We start from the raw sequence: 20,115 nt of genomic DNA on the forward strand, positions 1-20,115 counted from the left end.
CTGCTGGTGGTCTGCCTGGAAGCCCTCCTGCTAAAAACTCAAAGCTTTAAACCACAATATATACATCGTAGTATATGTATATGTAAAAAAATAATTGAACATATAACATCAGTATAACCAAATGCAGACAAAATGTAATATCTTTTCATTATATAGCACCATCAATTTACACAGCATTTCTTACAGTACATACGTTCAACGGGTATGGCAAAACTAGAATTGTTGACAAACCAATACATTAGGTAAAAAGGGCTGCGCTGGCAAACTTTACAATCAAGAGTGGATTTTTTTCTTTCCAATCCTTTATAGTCATAGTGTATCCTTGATATGTGTACAGATTCAATCAACCCTCCCTCACTTATTTTTCCCCCTCCTTGTCCTTAATACTTTTGTTTGTGTGATGCCATTCTTACAGCCAGTGGAAGCTACTGATGATGCATTCTGGGATCAGTTTTGGTCAGATTCAGCCACTTCTGTGCAAGATGTCTTTGCTTTGATCCCAGCTGCGGAGATTCGTGCAGTTCGGGAAGAGTCTCCATCAAACTTGGCAACTCTGTGCTACAAGGTAAGGAGCCTGATGAAACATATTGAGACAAATAAGTGTTGACACTAATAGATGCAAATAAGAATACACATGTAGAAAAAACATGTTGCGCTAAATACTTTTTTTCTTCGTCATCCCTGGCAACAGTAACATTGAAAGCAAAGGACTTTGGCGCATGTGCGTATTTGCTGGGTTAGAATCCGTATGTGTGCTATGGCATGTGCGACAAGTGGTGCCAGATGTAAAAAAACATGCAAGGGTAAGGACACTCCATTACAGTACAGATGTTTAGAGTATTTTTCCCCTACGTATAGTGGCAGTACGTGTGGGCTTAATCTTTTCCCAGGACAAGAGCTATGAAAAGATAGTGAAAGGGTTAAAAAGCCCCCCCTTACCTATATAACGAGTGCCGTAAGGAGCTTAGTCAGTTCTTTCTTGTCCCTTGTGGGGACGAGTAGCTCTGGTGCAACACGGGTTGTTGTCCCCCACACCCCCCCCCGGTTGTTGTCAAGAGGCTCCCCGGGTAGGAGCAGAGTAGACGCACGCTTCGTACCTTAGTTACAGAGGTGAAGACTGGCGCGGTTTTGTGTTATGCGGAGGAGGAGCATGCACAGTACGGTGGAACGCACGCCCCGGGTGGCTATGCGTTCAACTCACGATCCGATCATGCTATTACACATGCGCAGAACGGATCATGGTTTTGGTGCCAAATTTGAAAAATGGGCTGCCTATTTAAGCTGTGCAAACCTGACTTACCACAAGAGTGTGTGTCAGATCAGGTTGCCGTGTCCCCTAACCCCAACACGGACTGGATGGGCCTACTGGTTCTTATCTGCCGTCACTTTCTATATTACTAATCTTTAGGGATTCTTTCGGCTCGGGCATAGTTCCATTAGATTGGCGCAAGGCAGATGTTGTGCCCATATTTAAAAAGGATTAAAATCTCAACCGGGCAATTACAGGCCAGTAAACTTAACATCCATAGTATGGAAATTATTTGAAGGGTTGCTAAAAGTATACATTCAAGATCATATCTTGATCCATAATCCAATCAGTAAAAGTCAACATTTGTGAAAGACCGGTCTTGTCAAACCAACCTATTGGCATTCTATGAAGAGGTTAGTAAAAATATAGACCTGGGGGTGGCTGTAGATGTGATTTATCTGGACTTTGCTAAGGCATTTGATACGGTCCCGCATAAAAGGCTACTCTATAAATTAACAGAAATAGGCTTAGGGGCAAATGTCTGTATGTGGATCAGAAATTGGCTAAAAGATAGAATGCAGAGGGTTGTTGTGAATGGATGTTTCTCAGCCTGTACGCAGGTATTATGTGGAGTGCCTCAGTGGTCTGTCCTCAGTCCTCTTCTTTTTAATTTATTTATAAATGATCTCCCAAGCTGCATTGAGAGCCATGATACAGTTTTTGCTGATGACACAAAATTAGGCCGGGTAATTCAGACTAATCTTGATGTTTCTTCTTTGCAGGAAGATTTAGACAGAGTTGGGGACTGGGCGTACAAGTGGCAGATGAGGTTCAATATAGAGAAATGCAAAGTTATGCATTATGGTAAAAATAGTAAAAATACGACCTATTCTTTAGATGGAATATCCTTGGGGGAAACCACCAGTGAGAAGGATTTAGGAATAACGATTGACAACAGACTTGACAACAGTGCGCAATGCCAGCAAGCAGCTGTGAGGGCCAACAAGGTTTTGGCATGCATAAAAAGAGGTATTGATTCAAGGGAGGAGGATATTATCTTGCCTCTTTACAGGTCATTGGTAAGACCTCACCTTGAATATGCGGTACAATTCTGGGCACCGGTCCTCAAAACGGACATTATGGAATTAGAAAAAGTGCAAAGGAGGGCTACGAAATTAATAAGGGGATTGAGTGATACTTATATACATACATATATAGATACATAGTTATGAAGAGAGACTAAAAAAGTTAAAATTATATACGCTAGAAAAACGGCATCTCAGAGGGGATATGATAACATTGTATAAATATATGCAGGGCCAATATAAAGAGCTCTTCAGTAACATAGTAACATAGTAACATAGTAACATAGTTCATAAGGATGAAAAAAGACCAAAGTCCATCAAGTTCAACCTATATACATATTGTGTCCCTACCGTGTTGATCCAGAGGAAGGCAAAAAACCCTTATGAAGCAGATGCCAATTGCCCCATACCAGGGGGAAAATTCCTTCCCGACTCCAAATATGGCAATCAGAATAAATCCCTGGATCAACGTTCTGTCCCTATTAATCTACTATCCATAACTTGTGATATTATTGCTTTCAAGAAACACGTCCAGGCTCCTTTTAAACTCTTTTATTGAGTTTACCATTACCACTTCCTCTGGCAGAGAGTTCCATAGTCTCACCGCTCTTACTGTAAAGAACCCCCGTCTGTGCTGGTGTAGAAACCTTCTTTCCTCCAGCCGTAGAGGATGTCCCCTTGTTATAGATACAGTCCTGGGTATAAATAGGTCCTGGGAGTGATCTGTACTGCCCCCTTATATATTTATACATAGTTATTAAGTCCCCCCTAAGCCGTCTTTTCTCCAAACTAAATAACCCTAATTCTGATAATCTTTCTGTGTACTGCAGTCCTTCCATTCCCCTTATTACTCTGGTTGCCCGTCTTTGAACCCTCTCCAGTTCCACTATATCTTTCTTGTACACTGGTGCCCAGTACTGTACACAGTATTCCTTGTGTGGTCTGACTAGTGACTTGTACAATGGTAGAATTATTTCCTTGTCATGGGCATCCATGCCCCTTTTGATGCACCCCATGATTTTATTTGCCTTAGCAGCAGCTGCCCGACACTGGTCGCTACAGGTAAATTTACTGTTAACCAAGACTCCTAAGTCCTTTTCCATGTCAGTCGTCCCCAGTGTTTTCCCATTTAATACATATTCCCAGCCTGGATTTTTCTTCCCCATGTGCATAACCTTACATTTATCCGTGTTGAACCTCATCTGCCACATCCCAGCCCAAGCCTCCAACCTATGCAGATCCATTTGTAATCGTGCACTGTCCTCTATTGTGTTAACCACGCTACAGAGCTTAGTATCGTCTGCAAAGATTGATACTTTACTATACAATCCCTCTACAAGGTCATTAATAAATATATTAAAAAGAATAGGACCCAAAACTGACCCCTGTGGTACCCCACTAGTAACAGTCACCCACTCAGAGTATGTACCATTAATAACCACCCTCTGTTTCCTATCACTGAGCCAGTTACTTACCCACATACACACATTCTCCCCCAGCCCAAGCATTCTCATTTTATGTACCAGCCTTTTATGTGGCACCGTATCAAATGCTTTGGAAAAATCAAGATATACGACATCCAGCGATTCTCCCCGATCCAGTCTTGAGCTCACCTCCTCATAAAAGCTGATCAGGTTAGTTTGACAGGACCGATCCCTTGTAAACCCATGCTGATATGGAGTCATACATTTATTTTCATTGAGATACTCCAAAATAGCATCTCTTAGGAAACCCTCAAACAGTTTACATACAACAGAAGTTAAACTAACAGGCCTATAATTCCCCGGGTCACTTTTTGTCCCCTTTTTGAATATTGGCACAACATTTGCAATGCGCCAGTCCTGGGGAACAGACCCGGTCACTATAGAGTCCTTGAATATTAGAAATAGGGGTCTGTCTATTACATTACTTAACTCCCTTAGAACGCGGGGGTGAATGCCATCTGGACCCGGTGATTTGTCTATTTTGATTTTTTTTAGGCGGCACTGCACTTCTTCCTGGGTTAGACAGGCGACATGTACTGGGGCATTTATCTCATCCTGCTGTATATTACCTGGCATTTCATTTTCCTCTGTGAATACAGCAGAGAAGAATATATTTAATAGATTCGCTTTTTCCTGATCCCCGTCTATAACGTCTCCCTCATTACTTTTTAAGGCGCCGACACTTTCATTTTTAACCTTTTTACTATTTATATAGTTAAAGAACATTTTGGGGTTTGTTTTACTCTCTTTGGCAATGAGTCTTTCTGTCTCCACTTTTGCTGCTTTTATCTGATTTTTACATATTTTATTTTTTTCCCAGATAGCTTCTTAGTGCTTCCTCACTACCTTCCTGTTTTAGTAGCTTAAATGCCTTTTTTTTGCCATTTATTGCCACCTTTACATTTTTATTTATCCACATTGGTTTTCTCTTGCTCCTGACACTTTTATTCCCATACGGTATGTACTTTTCACAGTGAGAATTTAAGATATTTTGGAAAATCTCCCATTTAGTATATGTGCTTTTGTTTTTGAGGACATTTTCCCAATTTACAGTGTTAAGGGCTTCTCTTAGTTGATCAAACTTTGCCTTCCTAAAGTTCATAGTTCTTGTGGCTCCTCTAAGAGTTCCCTTATTGAACGACAAGTTATAATGTATTATATTGTGATCACTATTTCCTAGGTGCCCTCTGACCTGCACATTAGTTACTCTGTCAGGTCTGTTGGTTAATATTAAGTCCAGTAGAGCGCCCCCTCTGGTTGGGTCCTGTACCATTTGGGACAGATAATTATCTTTACTTATAGTCAGAAAGCGGTTTCCTTTATGAGATTCACAGGTCTCGGTTTCCCAGTTTATGTCGGGATAGTTAAAGTCCCCCATAATAACCACCTCATTGTGATTTGCTGCCTTGTTTATTTGCTTTAATAATTGATCTTCTGCTGCTTCAATTATATTTGGTGGCTTATAGCAAACCCCGATCAGTATTTTATTATTTTTCTTTCCATATATTTCTACCCATAATGACTCCACATCATCATTTCCCTCACATATATTCTCCCGCAGTGTGGCCTTTAGGCTGGACTTTACATAAAGGCAAACTCCTCCCCCTTTTCGTTTTTTTCGATCCTTCCTGAATAGACTATAACCCTGTATATTAACCGCCCAGTCATAGCTATCATCCAACCATGTCTCTGTTATACCCACTATGTCATAATTTTCTGCAGACATTATTAACTCCAGTTCGCCAGTTTTATTGGTCAGACTTCTGGCATTAGTAAGCATACAATTTAGAGGTGTATGGTTTTTTTCTCCTATCAAGCCTATCCCTATTAACTATTCTAACCCCTCCCTCCGCTCCACCCCCAGGTACATTTATATGCCCCAGCTCTCTATCTATACTATCTTCCCCTTCTATATTGTAGTTTCCCCCCCCCCTTTCCCTAGTTTAAACACTCCTCCACCCTTCTGGCCATCTTCTCCCCGAGTACAGCTGCACCCTCCCCATTGAGGTGCAGCCCGTCCCTACCGTAGAGCCTGTATCCGACAGAGAAGTCGGCCCAGTTCTCCATGAACCCAAACCCCTCCTTCCTACACCAGCTTCTGAGCCACTTGTTTAGCTCCCTAATCTCCCGCTGCCTCTCTGGTGTGGCACGTGGTACAGGTGACCTGTTCATTAACAGAAATATACAAAGAACAAGAGGTCACCCTCTGAGACTGGAAGAGCGCAGGTTTCATAGACGACAAAGGAAGGGATTCTTTACAGTGAGGACAATAAAGGTATGGAATTCACTTCCAAGGGAGGTGGTGTTATCCAATACATTAGATACCTTCAAAAGGGGCCTCAATATTTTCTTAGAAAGGCATGACATACAGGGATATAAATAGAATAACATTAATATTTAAGAGCTTCTTGATCCAAGGAGAAATCCGATTGCCTCTTGGAGTCAAGAAGGAATTTTTCCCCCTGATGGCAGAATTCGAAGTAGCTTAATTAGGGTTTTGGATCAAGAATAGGAAGGTTAGGTAGAAGGGTTGAACTTGATGGACTTAGGTCTTTTTTCAACCTTACAAACTATGTATTATTCCAGCGGTAAGATGGGCATGAGCAAGAATGAGACCACTTCGGTGGGAGATTCTCTCCAACTGGTCTAAGACAGAAGAGGATCTGGACACAAGCATTCTAATTCCAATGGAGGTTTTGCAACAGTTGAATTGGTGGAAGATAAGAGCAAATCTTTCCATGGGGCTCTCTTTTCAGCCAGTAGATTGGACCATCATTACAACCGATGCGTCAGAAACAGGATGGGGAGCTCACCTCCAGTTCCGGATGGCCCAGGGGAAGTGGACACGACAGGAGTCGGTACAATCCTCCAAATGCAGGGAACTAAATGTGGTATTCCTGGCCCTATAAGCATTCAAGCCATGGATAGCAAACATGTCGGTAAGGATTCAGTCAGACAATGCCACCACAGTAGCCTGTCTCAACAGACAAGGGGGTACAAAGGTCTGGAAACTTCAGTATCTCTGTTCAAAAATTATGTCATGGGCACAACTGAATCTGAAAGCTCTCTCAGCATGCCACATCAGGGGTCTATACAATGCAGGTGACCTAAGCAGAAGAAGGTGTTCCCAGGCAGAACGGTCACTGGATCCCGGTATGTTCAATATTAGTCAAGAAGTTCGGTCTCCCGGACGTGAATTTAATGGCAACGAGAGTGAACCTCTCTGTTTGCCTCCCTGTATAAGATGGACCACCCTCGTTTTCTGGACGGGCTGGCTCTGAAGTTGACAGTTCAGAATGGCTTACGGTTTTCCCCCTGTGGCCCTAATTCCTTGTGTTCTTCAAAAAATCAAAGAGGACAGAGCATGAGTTTTAGCGATCCTTCCGTTCTGGCCAAACAGGGTTTGGTTTACAGATCTCCGTCAGCTAGCCTTGGCTCATTGGGAGCTTCCAGTGTCCACAACTCTGCTAGAAAACAACAATATTCATCCAGATGTTCCGATTGACGGTGTGGCTACTGCAAGGCTGATTTTAAAGGAAAAGGGTGTCCTCGGTGATATGGCCAGTCTCCCCTTAGGGTCAGTTAGAAACTCCACAGCCAGGATATACCTAAGAACTTGGCGAAAATTTCTTGAATGGTATCATTCTCAAGGATTCCAGAGTTCTACATCTATTCTGGTTATTTTACGATTTCAATGCTGGTCTCCAGGTGTCCACCCTTTAAAGGCCAAGTTTCTGCGCTTAGCCATTTTCTTCTTTCCGATTTTGGCTTCAGATCTCTTCATAAGACATTTGTTTCTGGTCAGCATCAACCAGCCAATAGTGTTACCCTCCTTTTATCCGAATCCTACATGACACACCTTGGATGTCAAACAAGCTCTAAGCATTTATTTACAACGTACAACTTATTTTCGCTCATCCGATCATCTTTTTCTTCTACTTCAGGGCAAATCGTCAGGGCAAGTGGTTTCTAAGTCTACCAGATGGCTTACAGAGGCTATACAATTGGCCTACGAAGCCTGTGAAACAGTTCTTCCGTCACCTGTTAAGGCCCATTCTACAAGGTCCGTTTCGGTTTCTTGGGTGGCAAAGGCTTCAGCATCTCCAGAGGACAATTGCAAGGCAACCACCTGATCCTCCTGGAATACATTCATTAAGCATTACAGGCTGGACATCACTTCCTCGGCAGAAGCCTCATTTGGGTGTTGGGTTCTGCATGCTGTTACTCCTGAGGCCCTCCCATGTAAGGGATCTTGTTATATCCCACACGTACTGCTACTATACGTAGGGAAAACAGAAATTTTTACTCACTGTAAATTCTCTTTTCCCCAGTATAGTGGCAGAACATACTTCCCTGCCTTCTTCTGGGTATATAGTATTTAGTTATTAATTTTAAACCCTTTAACTATCTTTTCAGAGCGCTTGTCCTGGGGAAAGAACAAGCCCACACGTACTGCCACTATAGACAGACAGAGTTGGGCACTGGGCGTGCAAGTGGCAGATGAGGTTCAATATAGAGAAATGCAAAGTTATGCATTATGGTAAAAATAATAAAAATGCAACCTATTCTTTAAATGGAATATCCTTGGGGGAAACTACCAATGAGAAGGATTTAGGAATAACGGTTGACAACAGACTCGACAACTGTGTGCAATGCCAGAAAGCAGCTGCAAGGGCCAATAAGGTTTTGGCATGCATAAAAAGGGGTATTGATTCAAGGGAGGAGGATAATATCTTATCTCTACAGGTCATTGGTAAGACCTCACCTTGACTACGCGGTAAAATTCTGGGCACCGGTCCTTAAAAAGGACATTATGAATTTAGAAGGAGGGCTACAAAATTAATAAGGGGATTGGGAGATTCTAGTTATGAAGAGACTAAAAAAGTTAAAATTATATACGCTAGAAAAACAGCACTCATAGATGACAAAGGAAGGGATTCTTTACAGTGAGGACAATAAAGGTATGGAATTCACTGCCAAGGGAGGTGGTGTTATCAAATACACTAGATTCCTTCAAAAGGGGTCTGGATATTTTTTTAGAAAAGCATGACATACAGAGCTATAAATAGAATAACATTAATAGTTTAGAGCTTCTTGATCCAAGGAGAAATCCGATTGCCTCTTGCAGTCAAGAAGGAATTTTTTTCCCCTGACGGCAGAATTCGAAGTAGCTTAATTAGGGTGTTTTTTTTGCCTTCTTTTGGATCAAGAATAGGAAGGTTAGGTAGAAGGGTTGAACTTGATGGACTTAGTTCTTTTTGTCAACCTTATTTACTATGTTACTATATATACCGGGGAAAAGAGAATGTACGGTTAGTAATAATTTCTGTTTCTTCAGTGTCTGATGTTGGTTTGCTTCCTAGGTCTATGTTTTGCCTTTCCTTTCTACAGGTGTGCAAGTAGGTCTGCTTTATTTATGCGGTCTCTTGATTTGCTTAATTCTTATTTTAGTTATTTTGTTAAGGCTATTTGCTCAGTAGAGGTTCTGCAGAGGGGAAATAGGAGTATATGAACTGGATGAAGTCTGAGATACAGGCAATATTCCTGCAGCGTCAATGTTTACTTCAATACTATAATGTTAATAGAGGGGAGCCGTTCTCTGCTTTTGTACATGATGTTCATCTTCAAAATTGACGGGGATTAAGACAGAAGACCCCCTTCCATAGTTATTCTAGGAAGATTAAAATCCATGCAACCTTAGCTTAGTGTCCAGAAAGAAGGCTAAGTATCTTCAAGAGGGCTCAAAGTGTATTTTCCATTTCATAAAGAAGATGCAGCTTCTCCCAAATGTAGATTGTGCTGCTGTAAAAGAGACAAATATTGCTTCAACTTTTAAGCCCTGCGGGAGACCTGAAGAAGACCATTTAATGTATCTTGAGCAAAGGCTCTTTTCCTTGAGGGGATGTTCATTGTGGGACAGACAGAGAAGTGGTAATAGGACCAATTTCTGATTCTGGATTAAGGTTGGGGATTAAGGTTGGGGACCATCTGTGTTCCTTCCTTATAGTTTGGGTATAGAGTTTTTCAGATCATAAGATACCACATAGAATTCCATGCAAGGCCTCTTCCTCCTTTTATAGTTTCCAATCTTACGATCTCCGGGGCCAGAATAAGATTTTATAGTAGTTTATGGTTGAGAAAAGATTTGCGTCCATCAAGCTCAACCCTTTTCCTATTCCTTGTTTAGCGCTGTTGAGTCAAGAGTTGGAAAACAAATCAGTTATCTTGGTGGTCCCTGGAGAACAGGTAGAAGGGATGTACTCTTTAGTCTTTGCAGAGTAAAGAGAAGTTACTGCTTATTTTAGAGCTGAAACAACGAATCGATAAAATCGATAATAATCGATAACGGAAATCATCGATAACGATTTCCGTTATCGATTAATCGAGTGATCAATTCGTTGTTGGAGCACTCGGCTCCTTTTACTTACCTCCGCGAGCGTTCCCCGCTTCTGCTACACGCTCTGCAGTCTCCGCCTTCTAGCTACGTGACGGATGTGACGCGTTCCGGAGGTAAGTATTCTTCGTGTCTATGTGCACGGATCGCACAGAGCCACTCGCACAGAGCGAATCGCTCTGTGCGAATGGAGCCACTCGCACAGAGCGGTTCGCTCTGTGCGAGTGGCTCCACTCGCACAGAGCGGTTCGCTCTGTGCGAGTGGCTCCATTCGCACAGAGCGGTTCGCTCTGTGCGAGTGGCTCCACTCGCACAGAGCGGTTCGCTCTGTGCGAGTGGCTCCATTCGCACAGAGCGGTTCGCTCTGTGCGAGTGGCTCCATTCGCACAGAGCGGTTCGCTCTGTGCGAGTGGCTCCATTCGCACAGAGCGGTTCGCTCTGTGCGAGTGGCTCCATTCGCACAGAGCGGTTCGCTCTGTGCGAGTGGCTCCATTCGCACAGAGCGGTTCGCTCTGTGCGAGTGGCTCCATTCGCACAGAGCGGTTCGCTCTGTGCGAGTGGCTCCATTCGCACAGAGCGGTTCGCTCTGTGCGAGTGGCTCCATTCGCACAGAGCGGTTCGCTCTGTGCGAGTGGCTCCATTCGCACAGAGCGGTTCGCTCTGTGCGAGTGGCTCCATTCGCACAGAGCGGTTCGTGAGTGTGGGTGCAGGGCAGAGTGGGGGTGGGGGTGCAGGGCAGAGTGGGGGTGGGGGTGCAGGGCAGAGTGGGGGTGGGGGGTGCAGGGCAAGAGACTGGGTGCAGGGCAGAGTGGGGGTGGGGATGCAGGGTGTGAGTGTGGGTGCAGAGCAGAGTGGGAGACTGGGTGCAGGGCAGAGTGGGGGTGGGGATGCAGGGCAGGGTGTGAGTGTGGGTGCAGGGCAGAGTGGGTGCAGGGCAGAGTGTGAGTGTGGGGGCAGGGCAGAATGTGGGGGCAGGGCTGGGTGCAGGGCAGAGTTAGAGACTGGGTGCAGGGGCACAGTGCAAAGTGCTGGGTGCAAAGTGCCAGTGCTGGGTGCAAAGTGCCAGGGCTGGGTGCAAAGTGCTGGGTGCAAAGTGCCAGGGCTGGGTGCAAAGTGCAAAGTGCTGGTGCAAAGTGCTGAATGCTGGGTGCAAAGTGCTGGATGCAAAGTGCCAGGGCTGGGGCAAAGTGCTGGGTGCAAAGTGCTGGGTGCAAAGTGCCAGGGCTGGGTGCAAAGTGCTGGGTGCAAAGTGCTGGGTGCAAAGTGCAAAGTGCTGGGGCAAAGTTTCTTGAACAGTAATAGTCCACCTCTTTTCAGAATGTTTGGGGTTATTTTGTTTCATAAATATTGTGTTTGGGTTCTTGTACTTTGAAAATATTGTTTTTTATTACATCATAACAAAATAAGAATGTTAATGTAAATTTTAAGTTGTTTTTTAACATCCAGTTCATTAAATTCTTTTAAATAAACGAAAAATTTGCATATTGTTTTTTTTATCCGATTAATCGATTAATCGAAAAAATAATCGGCCGATTAATCGATTATTAAAATAATCGTTAGTTGCAGCCCTAGCTTATTTATAATGTGTCTGTGTGTGCTCACTGTGCTTGCAATGGGCGCTTATGCACTTATGTAAAACACTTGCCCTGATGCAATCCACATAGTGAAATCCATAAAAAAAAATCTTAAAAAATCTTCTGTATGTGAACCTCTTATTAAAGTAAGTTTTTGTATATACAAGACTTGTGTGTGTCTACGTTTTTAAAGATATATACATGTCCTGTTTGCTCAGATAGCTAAACTAGATCTTTCAGATGCCTGCCAACATATTCTCATTTACCCAGAACATCAACATTTCCTGAGTGGCTATTCAAGGCCACAAGGAGGCGAAACAGTTCAGGGCCCTGCTGCTTAGACTAGCCTCAGTGCCTCTTCATGAAGGTGGTGACTGTAGCTGTGGCTTATGAGACATCTAGGGGTTGCAGTAGTGCCCTGCTGGGTAATTACCGTATTGGCTCGGATATAGGCCGCCCCCGTATATAGGCCGCACCCTAAAAGTTTGGTGCTTTTTTAAAGAAAACGTTTTTTTCTTTAAAAAAGCACCAAAAAAACATCCTGCCACTCTGTCCCCCCCCCGAGATATGCTGCCACTCTGTCCCTCCCCCCCCGAGATATGCTGCCACTCTGTCCTCCCCAACCTATGCTGCCACTCTGTACCCCCCCCGAGATATGCTGACACTCTGTACCCCCCCACTTACCAGAGCAGACTCCCGGGTGTCTTGCGGGGCCGGAGGGGGACATCTATGCACATCGTGCATACAACTCCTGGTGCCAGCACTCAGCGGAAGTGCCGGCACCGGAAGTTGTATACGCGTATTGCGTAGATGTCTTCCGCCGGCCCTGCAAGACACCCGGGAGTCTGCTCTGGTAAGTCAGGAGGGGGGATGTAAAATGCATCATGCGGACGTTCACCGGCAGCGGCGCATCGCTGCTGCCGGTAAACGTCCACGCGATGCGCTTAGACAACCTCCCGTGCCGGTACTCCCCCCGTGGAAAGTGCTGGCACGGGAGGCTGTCTGAGCGTATCAGACAGTAGGATGCAGGTCCCCTGCACCGCTGCGGGGGATCTGTATCCTGACCCCGCTGCCTGCCCGGCGCCCGGGACTGCATGTCCCGGGCGTCGGGCGCTAGACCCCCGAATATAGGCCGCACCCCCACTTTAAAGACTTAAAGTGGGGGAAAAAAGTGCGGCCTATATTCGGGCCAATACGGTAGTTGTTGGTGGCCTCATTAGCTCATCTCTTGGAAAGTCATGTGGCATTGGCACTGACAACATTAGGACATCTGGATTGACTTTTGGACTCTATGGAAGGTTTTCTTTTGTCTCCAGGAATTCAGCAGTCCTCGAAGGACAGTGTTGGCTTCCTTTTTTCTTTATGAAGATAAAAAGGTATAATTATGTCAGATAACTGTTCTGCTTCTGAGAATCATAAGATCGGAACAGATATGGAGGTTAAAGGAGAAGAATCTATCTATTTCCTTTCCTGGAGTATTTTAGTAGATTGGGCTTTCACCGCCAGTCTGACAAATGTATTTGTTCTTGCCCTAGAGGAGTCAATAGAATGAGTCTCTGTGTAACTACAGCTAGAAGTATAATTCTAACTTTCCATTTTATTATCTGATCTGCAGGCAGTAGAAAAGCTTGTGGCAGGTGCAGACAGCGGATGTCACTCGGAAACTGAGAAGCAGATGGTTTTGAATTGTGCTCGACTACTTACCCGTGTCCTGCCATATATCTTTGAGGACCCAGATTGGAGAGGTTTTTTCTGGTCTTCTGTACCTGGAGCTGGACGAGGCCAGGCAAGTGTGAAAAAAAAAATCAAACTACAAAAAATGTGTAGGAGAGAAAATATTTTCACGTGTAATGTAAATTACTGTTGGGTGCAATAAAGTGTAATTTCAGGAAAAATGAGAGAAGTTGATTAAAAATGCTTTGTTTAAGCAAGGCCTTATACATAAAGATGCATTTACGAATCACTTCATCTTCTAGAATTACAAATTAATTTAAATGGGCTAATCAAATCATATATGCTGGTGGATTAGGGCTGTCATTGATGATAAGTGGATACAACATTTAAAAGACTCATGGATAATGATGGTGGGTAGTTTGGATGATATCACAAAGGGATTTATTCACTAAAGTAAGAGTTACAGTGTTTGCACAAAAGTTATGTTTCAGCTGCATGCCATCATTATACATTATGAAGGTTGAACACCAGTGAGTTTCTGCTGCAGGAAGAGCTTTTTTTTTTTTTCCCTTCTAATTTGTAGTTAAATCAGTAAGATTTCTTTACTCTCCTAGCCCATTAAACTAAGCATTTTCTGGGGCCACCCCAGCGCTTCTTTGGATAAATCCCAAAATATGAATGTGCTAAAATCATAAGGGAAAAACAATACAAAAAAGGTATATGGGAATCCTCATAAAATATGAAGTGTGTGTGTGTGTGTGTGTGTGTGTGTGTGTATATATATATATATATATATTATATATAATTATACACACACGGCTGGTGTAAGGGTTTTTGCCATCCTTTTTATGCTGCCCCCTTTGTGCCCTGCCCTTGGGGTGGGGTCATGTGAGCAGATCATACACATGCTATGCCCCCCCCCGCATTGACAGCACCCTTTGTCCTTTCATTCACTGTGCTACACCTCTCCCCCCCCGACGTAGTTCAGGTATATATCAAATAAACCCCACATGGAAACACAGCGTTGCATGTATAGATCAACTGAAAATCACAAGCAAACTCGTCACGTATAGATCAAAAAATAATGCATAGAAACCCTAAACTGCAGGCATAGATAAAAAGAGTTGAATAAATGCAAAAGCCAGCTCACCTCCCTATATATTCGTCTACACGGATCTGCACGGACTCGATGCGTGGAATAAACACAAAGAAAAAGAAGGGGTCGATCCAGCACTTGAATGAAAAAACTTCCAGCTTTTATTTTACTTCAATATTAAAAAAACATAGTTCACACCTGAGTGATAGAGAGCGGGGTGCTGTTCGAAACGCGTCCAAATTTCCTGTGCACGTAGGTGCACGTAGGTGCACTCAGGTGTGAACTATGTCTTTTAATAAATAAAAATAAAAGCTGGAAGTTTTTTCATTCAAGTGCTGGATCGACCCCTTCTTTTTCTTTATAGATAACCAGAGGCCAGCTCTGGCACCCACATTGCACACATGGACTTGCTGCAGAACCCGGATTACACACAGACACAGGACTTGCCCAGATTGCACCCACAGTGGCCTCCTCTGAGTCCCAGGTCTCCTGTCAGTCTCTGGCTCATGTGCACTCTTTATTAATTCTATACCTTTTAGGCCCAACAGGGACAGTAATGGATAGACTGTCAGAATACACACATATATATACACTACTTTACTTTCATATTTTTATTTTTAATTTAATTTGTGTTCAGTGAGCGGTACACAATGTATAGATATTAATTTAGCATCTTTTATGATCCCAGGGATTTCTAGTAGCATAGGATTAACCACCATGATGTCACTTATGACATCACCAGTTTTTGTCTGCAGTCCTGCAACAACACTGTCAATGAGGCTGCAGCGTACTCGCGCACAAGCTGACTGATCTCATATTGTACACGGTGATGTATTATGGTAGGAGACCCCTATGTCAGTGAGTCATGGTTAAGGGGTTGATGGCAAGTTGGAGTCGTCTTGGTTTAATTGCAACTGGTCATGTTAACATGGTAAACAAAATGAAAATATGAAATGAGGCATATGATGCTTTACAGATGGCACAAAATGATGTAAACTCTGTGTGTTTCAGGATGATGATGAGGAGGAAGAGGATGGCTCGCGTCCTCTAGCTGAATCCCTTCTCCTGGCTGTAGCTAATCTTCTATTCTGTCCAGACTTCACAGTGCAAAGTCATAGGAGAAGTGGAACGGTAAGAATGCCTTGACCTATAGCCATTCTTTGGGATATACTCTGGGATGGCTTCTATACTATGCACTGTATGTCTTTGTAATAATGGTAACCATTATGCTCCATAACACACCTTGCTAATCTGTCTGTAATCACCAGATTTTCTGTTTAAAGTTGTCCATAACTTCTTTTACACCAGGATTCAGCTGAAGACATTCACACTCTTGACAGTTGTGAGTATATCTGGGAATCTGGTGTTGGATTTGCTCACTCCCCAACCCCAAACCATACCCATGACCTCAACAGGTGAGTGGATAAAGATATATAGGCTTAACATTGAGACGTTGAGATGATATAACAGCAGTGTCTTTAGGACATTCATACGTTGCACATTGTTTAATAATACGAAATGTGGAAAGAGGGTATTGATTCAACACAGCCATTTATTTGATCCATTTCATAACAGAATGTAATTTATTCACAGGACTGAACTTCTAAAACTACTACTGACATGTTTCTCAGAAGCTATGTACCTCCCACCTTCATCAGACAGCAGCAGTACAGTCAACCCCTGGGTGCAATTCTTCTGCTCTACAGAAAATAGGTAAGATCCCTGAAAATCATGTGATCTTTCCCCCAACAGCTACATCTTGTACATCTTTTTCTTTATCACATTCTTGTCTCTTGATCACTGGTGTTACTACCGGGGTTGCAGTGGCCTGGGGCCCAGTGCCACCCCTTATTCCTGGTTCCCTGGTCCGGTACAAAATTGTTTAAAAAGAGCCCTTTCGACCTTAACCGTACCACCCCAGGAGCGGTGAGCGGGAGGAGCATATACCAGATCACAAGCCGGGGCAGGAACCAGAGCCTGTAGTCGGACAAGCCGGAGTCAGGAGTATGGAGATCAGCCAAGTCAGGGTATGAATGCCAGGAATCAGAAGCCAGGAGAGTAGTCAGACGAAGCCAGGTCATACACAGGAACTCTGGAAAAAAGAAATGCATTTAGTAGCAGGAGGCAAGGCTCAAGGGGAAATTAATCCTGTATTCTTATACACTCACTGGCCACTTTCTTAGGTACACCTTGCTAGTGCCGGGTTTGACCCCCTTTTGACTTCAGAACTGCCTTCATTCTTCATGGAATATTTTCTACAAGGTGCTGGAAACATTCCTCAGAGATTTTGGTCCATATGGACACGATAGCATCACGCAGTTGCTGCAGATTTGTCGACTGCATATCCATGATGCGAATCCCTGTTCCGCCACATCCCAAAGGTGCTCTATTTGATTGAGATCTGGTGACTGTGGAGGCCATTGGAGTACAGTGAACTCATTGTCATGCATGAAGAAACCAGTTTGAGATGATGTGAACTTTGTGACATGGTGCATTATCCTGCTGGAAGTATCCATCAAAAGATGGGTACACTGTGGTCATAAAAGGATAGACAGCAACAATACTCCGATGCTCAGTTGGTACTAAGGGGCCCAAAATGTGCCAAGAAAATGCCCCCCCCCACCATTACACCACCAGCCTAAATTGTTAATACAAGACAGGATTGATCTGTGCTTTTTTTTGTTTACGCCAAAGTCTGACCCTGCCATCTGAATGTCGCAGCTGGAATCGAGACTCCTCAGACCAGACAACGGTCTTCCAGTTTTCCATTCCTAGCTGACAGGAGTTACACCTGGTGTGGTCTTCTGTTGCTGTAGCCCATCTGCTTCAAGGTTCGACGTGTTGTGCGTTCAGATATGGTATTCTGCATACCTTGGTTGTAACGATTGGTTATTTGAGTTACTGTTGCCTTTCTGTCATCTCGAACCAGTCTGCCCATTCTCCTCTGACCTCAACAACAAGGCATTTTCATCCACACAACTGCCGCTCACTGGGTATTTTCTCTTTTTCGTACCGTTCTTTGTAAACCCTAGAGATGGTTGAAAATCCCAGAAGATCAGCAGTTTCTGAAATACTCAGACCATGCCACTTTGAAAGTCAATTAAATCCATTTTCTTCCCCATTCTGATGCTCGGTTTGTACTTCAGCAAGTTGCCTTGACTGCGTCTACGTGCCTAAATGCATTGAGTTGCTGCCATGTGATTGGCTGATTAGCTATTTGTGTTAACAAGCAATTGAACAGGTGTACCTAATAGTGGCCAGTGAGTGTACACACCAGAGCAAGGTGGAGCCTCAAAGAAAAGCCTACAGTGATAAGGCAGAGAGCTCACAACACGAAATCTGCTGTGAAACCATGACAATGTGTTTGTTAGCACGTATGTGTCAGTGGGGTGAGATGGAGTGTGTGTTAGAATGAATGTGTATGTGTGTTAGAGAGTATGAGGTTGTGTGTGTTGGAAGGGGGGGCAAGGGGCAAAGGAGGCACTGACAGGTTGCTTGGTGGCAATGTTGGCACAGACCAGCTGTAGAAGTTGGGGGGGGGGCAGGGCAATTTTTGTACTAGGGCCTTGTGGTTTCTAGTTATGCCCTTGCTCTTGATGTTTCTTGGTATAATTTTTAATAAGATTTATTGGAAGTAGTGTTTCTAAAAATAACAGAAACGGGCAGAAATTTACCATACTATCATTAGCCACTCAAATACATATACATGTTGAGTGGGCGTATCTCATAATCACAGTGCAACGTTGATTGATTTCTCAAATAAACTAATGCATGTAAAATAAGATCAAAGAAACCCTACTGTCCCTCCCAATGAGATAAAAGCACTTATGAAATGAAGGTCAGGTCTGTTAAATGAGTCATGTATGTGGAAGAGCTTGTCATTGGTCTAGACTTGTTAACTAACAAGTTAGTCCTCCTAGAATTGAACTGATTAAGGTCTGAGTCTTTGCAAGAAAAAAAATGTGCAGACTGCCCGAATGGTTGTTATTAAAGCGAGTCTTGTCAGTGCTAACCTACATTTCAATTGGTGAAATCTGTGAAAGCCACCCACTAATAGAAATATGTGTAACACAGGGCTATCTAGCTACTCCTGCTTTCTATGTGTCTCTCTCTCAAAGTAATAACTGTGCTAAAAATATATACTTCCATAAAATATTTGGAAATCCTATCAGAACTAGCCCATATCCTTTATTTAAAATATATTGTTCGTATAGTCTCTTAGATATTTCAGCAATGGTATCTTTGTAACTGCAAATTTATTCTCCTTTATGTTCCAAAGTGTACTAATCTTGATATAATATGTATACATTGAAAGTGGTCACAAGCACCATATCGAGGGATTTTGCCTCCCATAAGATGGCTGCTACCATTAAAAAATAAAGTTCCTAAGAGGGCCTCTCCAGACCATCCTGAGAACTCTGCATTCAACCAAGCAAGTCAGTGGAGCCCAGCTTACTAATCACAACATGATTAGTAAAATAAATAAAGAGCTATAAAAACATTAGTGTGGTAACATTTAAAATAATTTCAGTTCCAATAAAATGAAAAAAAAATAAAAAATATAAAAAGGAAAAAGGTTATTTAAGTCTTAAAATTATTGCTGTATCTTTCAAAAAATCCTAACATGGAAAGAGTTGGAATACCCATGGAATTTTTTTAAAAATGTATGGTTTTAAGGAGTAAAATTAATTGGCCGGTTTCAAATTAGGACATGGGGGTAGACTGACCATAAACTTAATTTTGCCCACTTAAATGTCCCAAATGTAAACCTTTTAGCCCTAAACATCCCGACAAACCTATGCATGGGTGTTATCATTGTACTCTGGAGATGTTGCTGGACACATATTGGGGTGTTGTTTGACAGTGACATATACCAGGAGCTGTAAATTTATACCTGAAGTACAGTTTGTATGGCAAAAAATTACTACCACAATTTGTGGTAAAGGCTGGTAAAATGTAGTGCATTGAACAAGTTAAAATACCAGCATTGAAAACACCCAGGAGTGTCTAGCTTTCAAAAATGTATGGTTTGAGCTGGGTAAATTGAATTGGCCTGCTTCAAAGATGTCCCAAATAGGACATGGGGGCATGATTACAAAGCTTGAAAAATGGTTTTGAAATAGCAATACAAAAAGTATTCTTGTTACAAAAAGGTTTTTCATTAGTCTTCGTAGATGAGTAAAATATTTTTCAAATACATGAGTGCTTATTTTCACCATTTATTTTTTTCAGTAAAATAGATATCAAAATAATGGTATCTAAAGAAATCTCTGTGGGTAAAGGAGAGAAGAAAATTTCAGCTAAACGAGCACTGCAAACATGTTGAAATAGTCTTGGTCACAAAGAGTACCAATTGAAAAAACAGCTTGGTTAACAAAGCACTTTTCTTGGGCACCACATACAGGACAGAAGCCCCAGCTTTCAAATGGTAGGACAGAAAGTGCAATCCCTTTAAATAGCTAATTGTCAAGCAGGCTGCTCTTATTTAATGCTTTTTATTATGCAGCACCTTAGTCTAGTGGGTAGTTGTCCTCCCCCTGTTTTTCTAATGGTACTGCT

At 42.9% G+C, this 20,115-nt stretch overlaps 1 protein-coding gene across 1 annotated transcript in view; it reads left to right on the plus strand.

The window, feature by feature from the left end:
• The window catches only part of HID1 (HID1 domain containing), a 51,541-nt gene that overhangs the window by 2,485 nt on the left and 28,941 nt on the right, over positions 1–20,115 (plus strand). The window contains exons 2-6 of the mRNA XM_053453045.1: positions 416–565; positions 13,402–13,572; positions 15,568–15,687; positions 15,865–15,971; positions 16,150–16,269. Of these exons, the coding sequence (XP_053309020.1) occupies positions 416–565; positions 13,402–13,572; positions 15,568–15,687; positions 15,865–15,971; positions 16,150–16,269 (668 nt within the window). The remainder of the gene's footprint in view (positions 1–415; positions 566–13,401; positions 13,573–15,567; positions 15,688–15,864; positions 15,972–16,149; positions 16,270–20,115) is intronic.

The sequence above is a fragment of the Spea bombifrons genome, chromosome 13 (genome assembly GCF_027358695.1).
Source record: "Spea bombifrons isolate aSpeBom1 chromosome 13, aSpeBom1.2.pri, whole genome shotgun sequence".
In the NCBI taxonomy this organism is placed as follows: Eukaryota; Metazoa; Chordata; class Amphibia; order Anura; family Pelobatidae; genus Spea; species Spea bombifrons.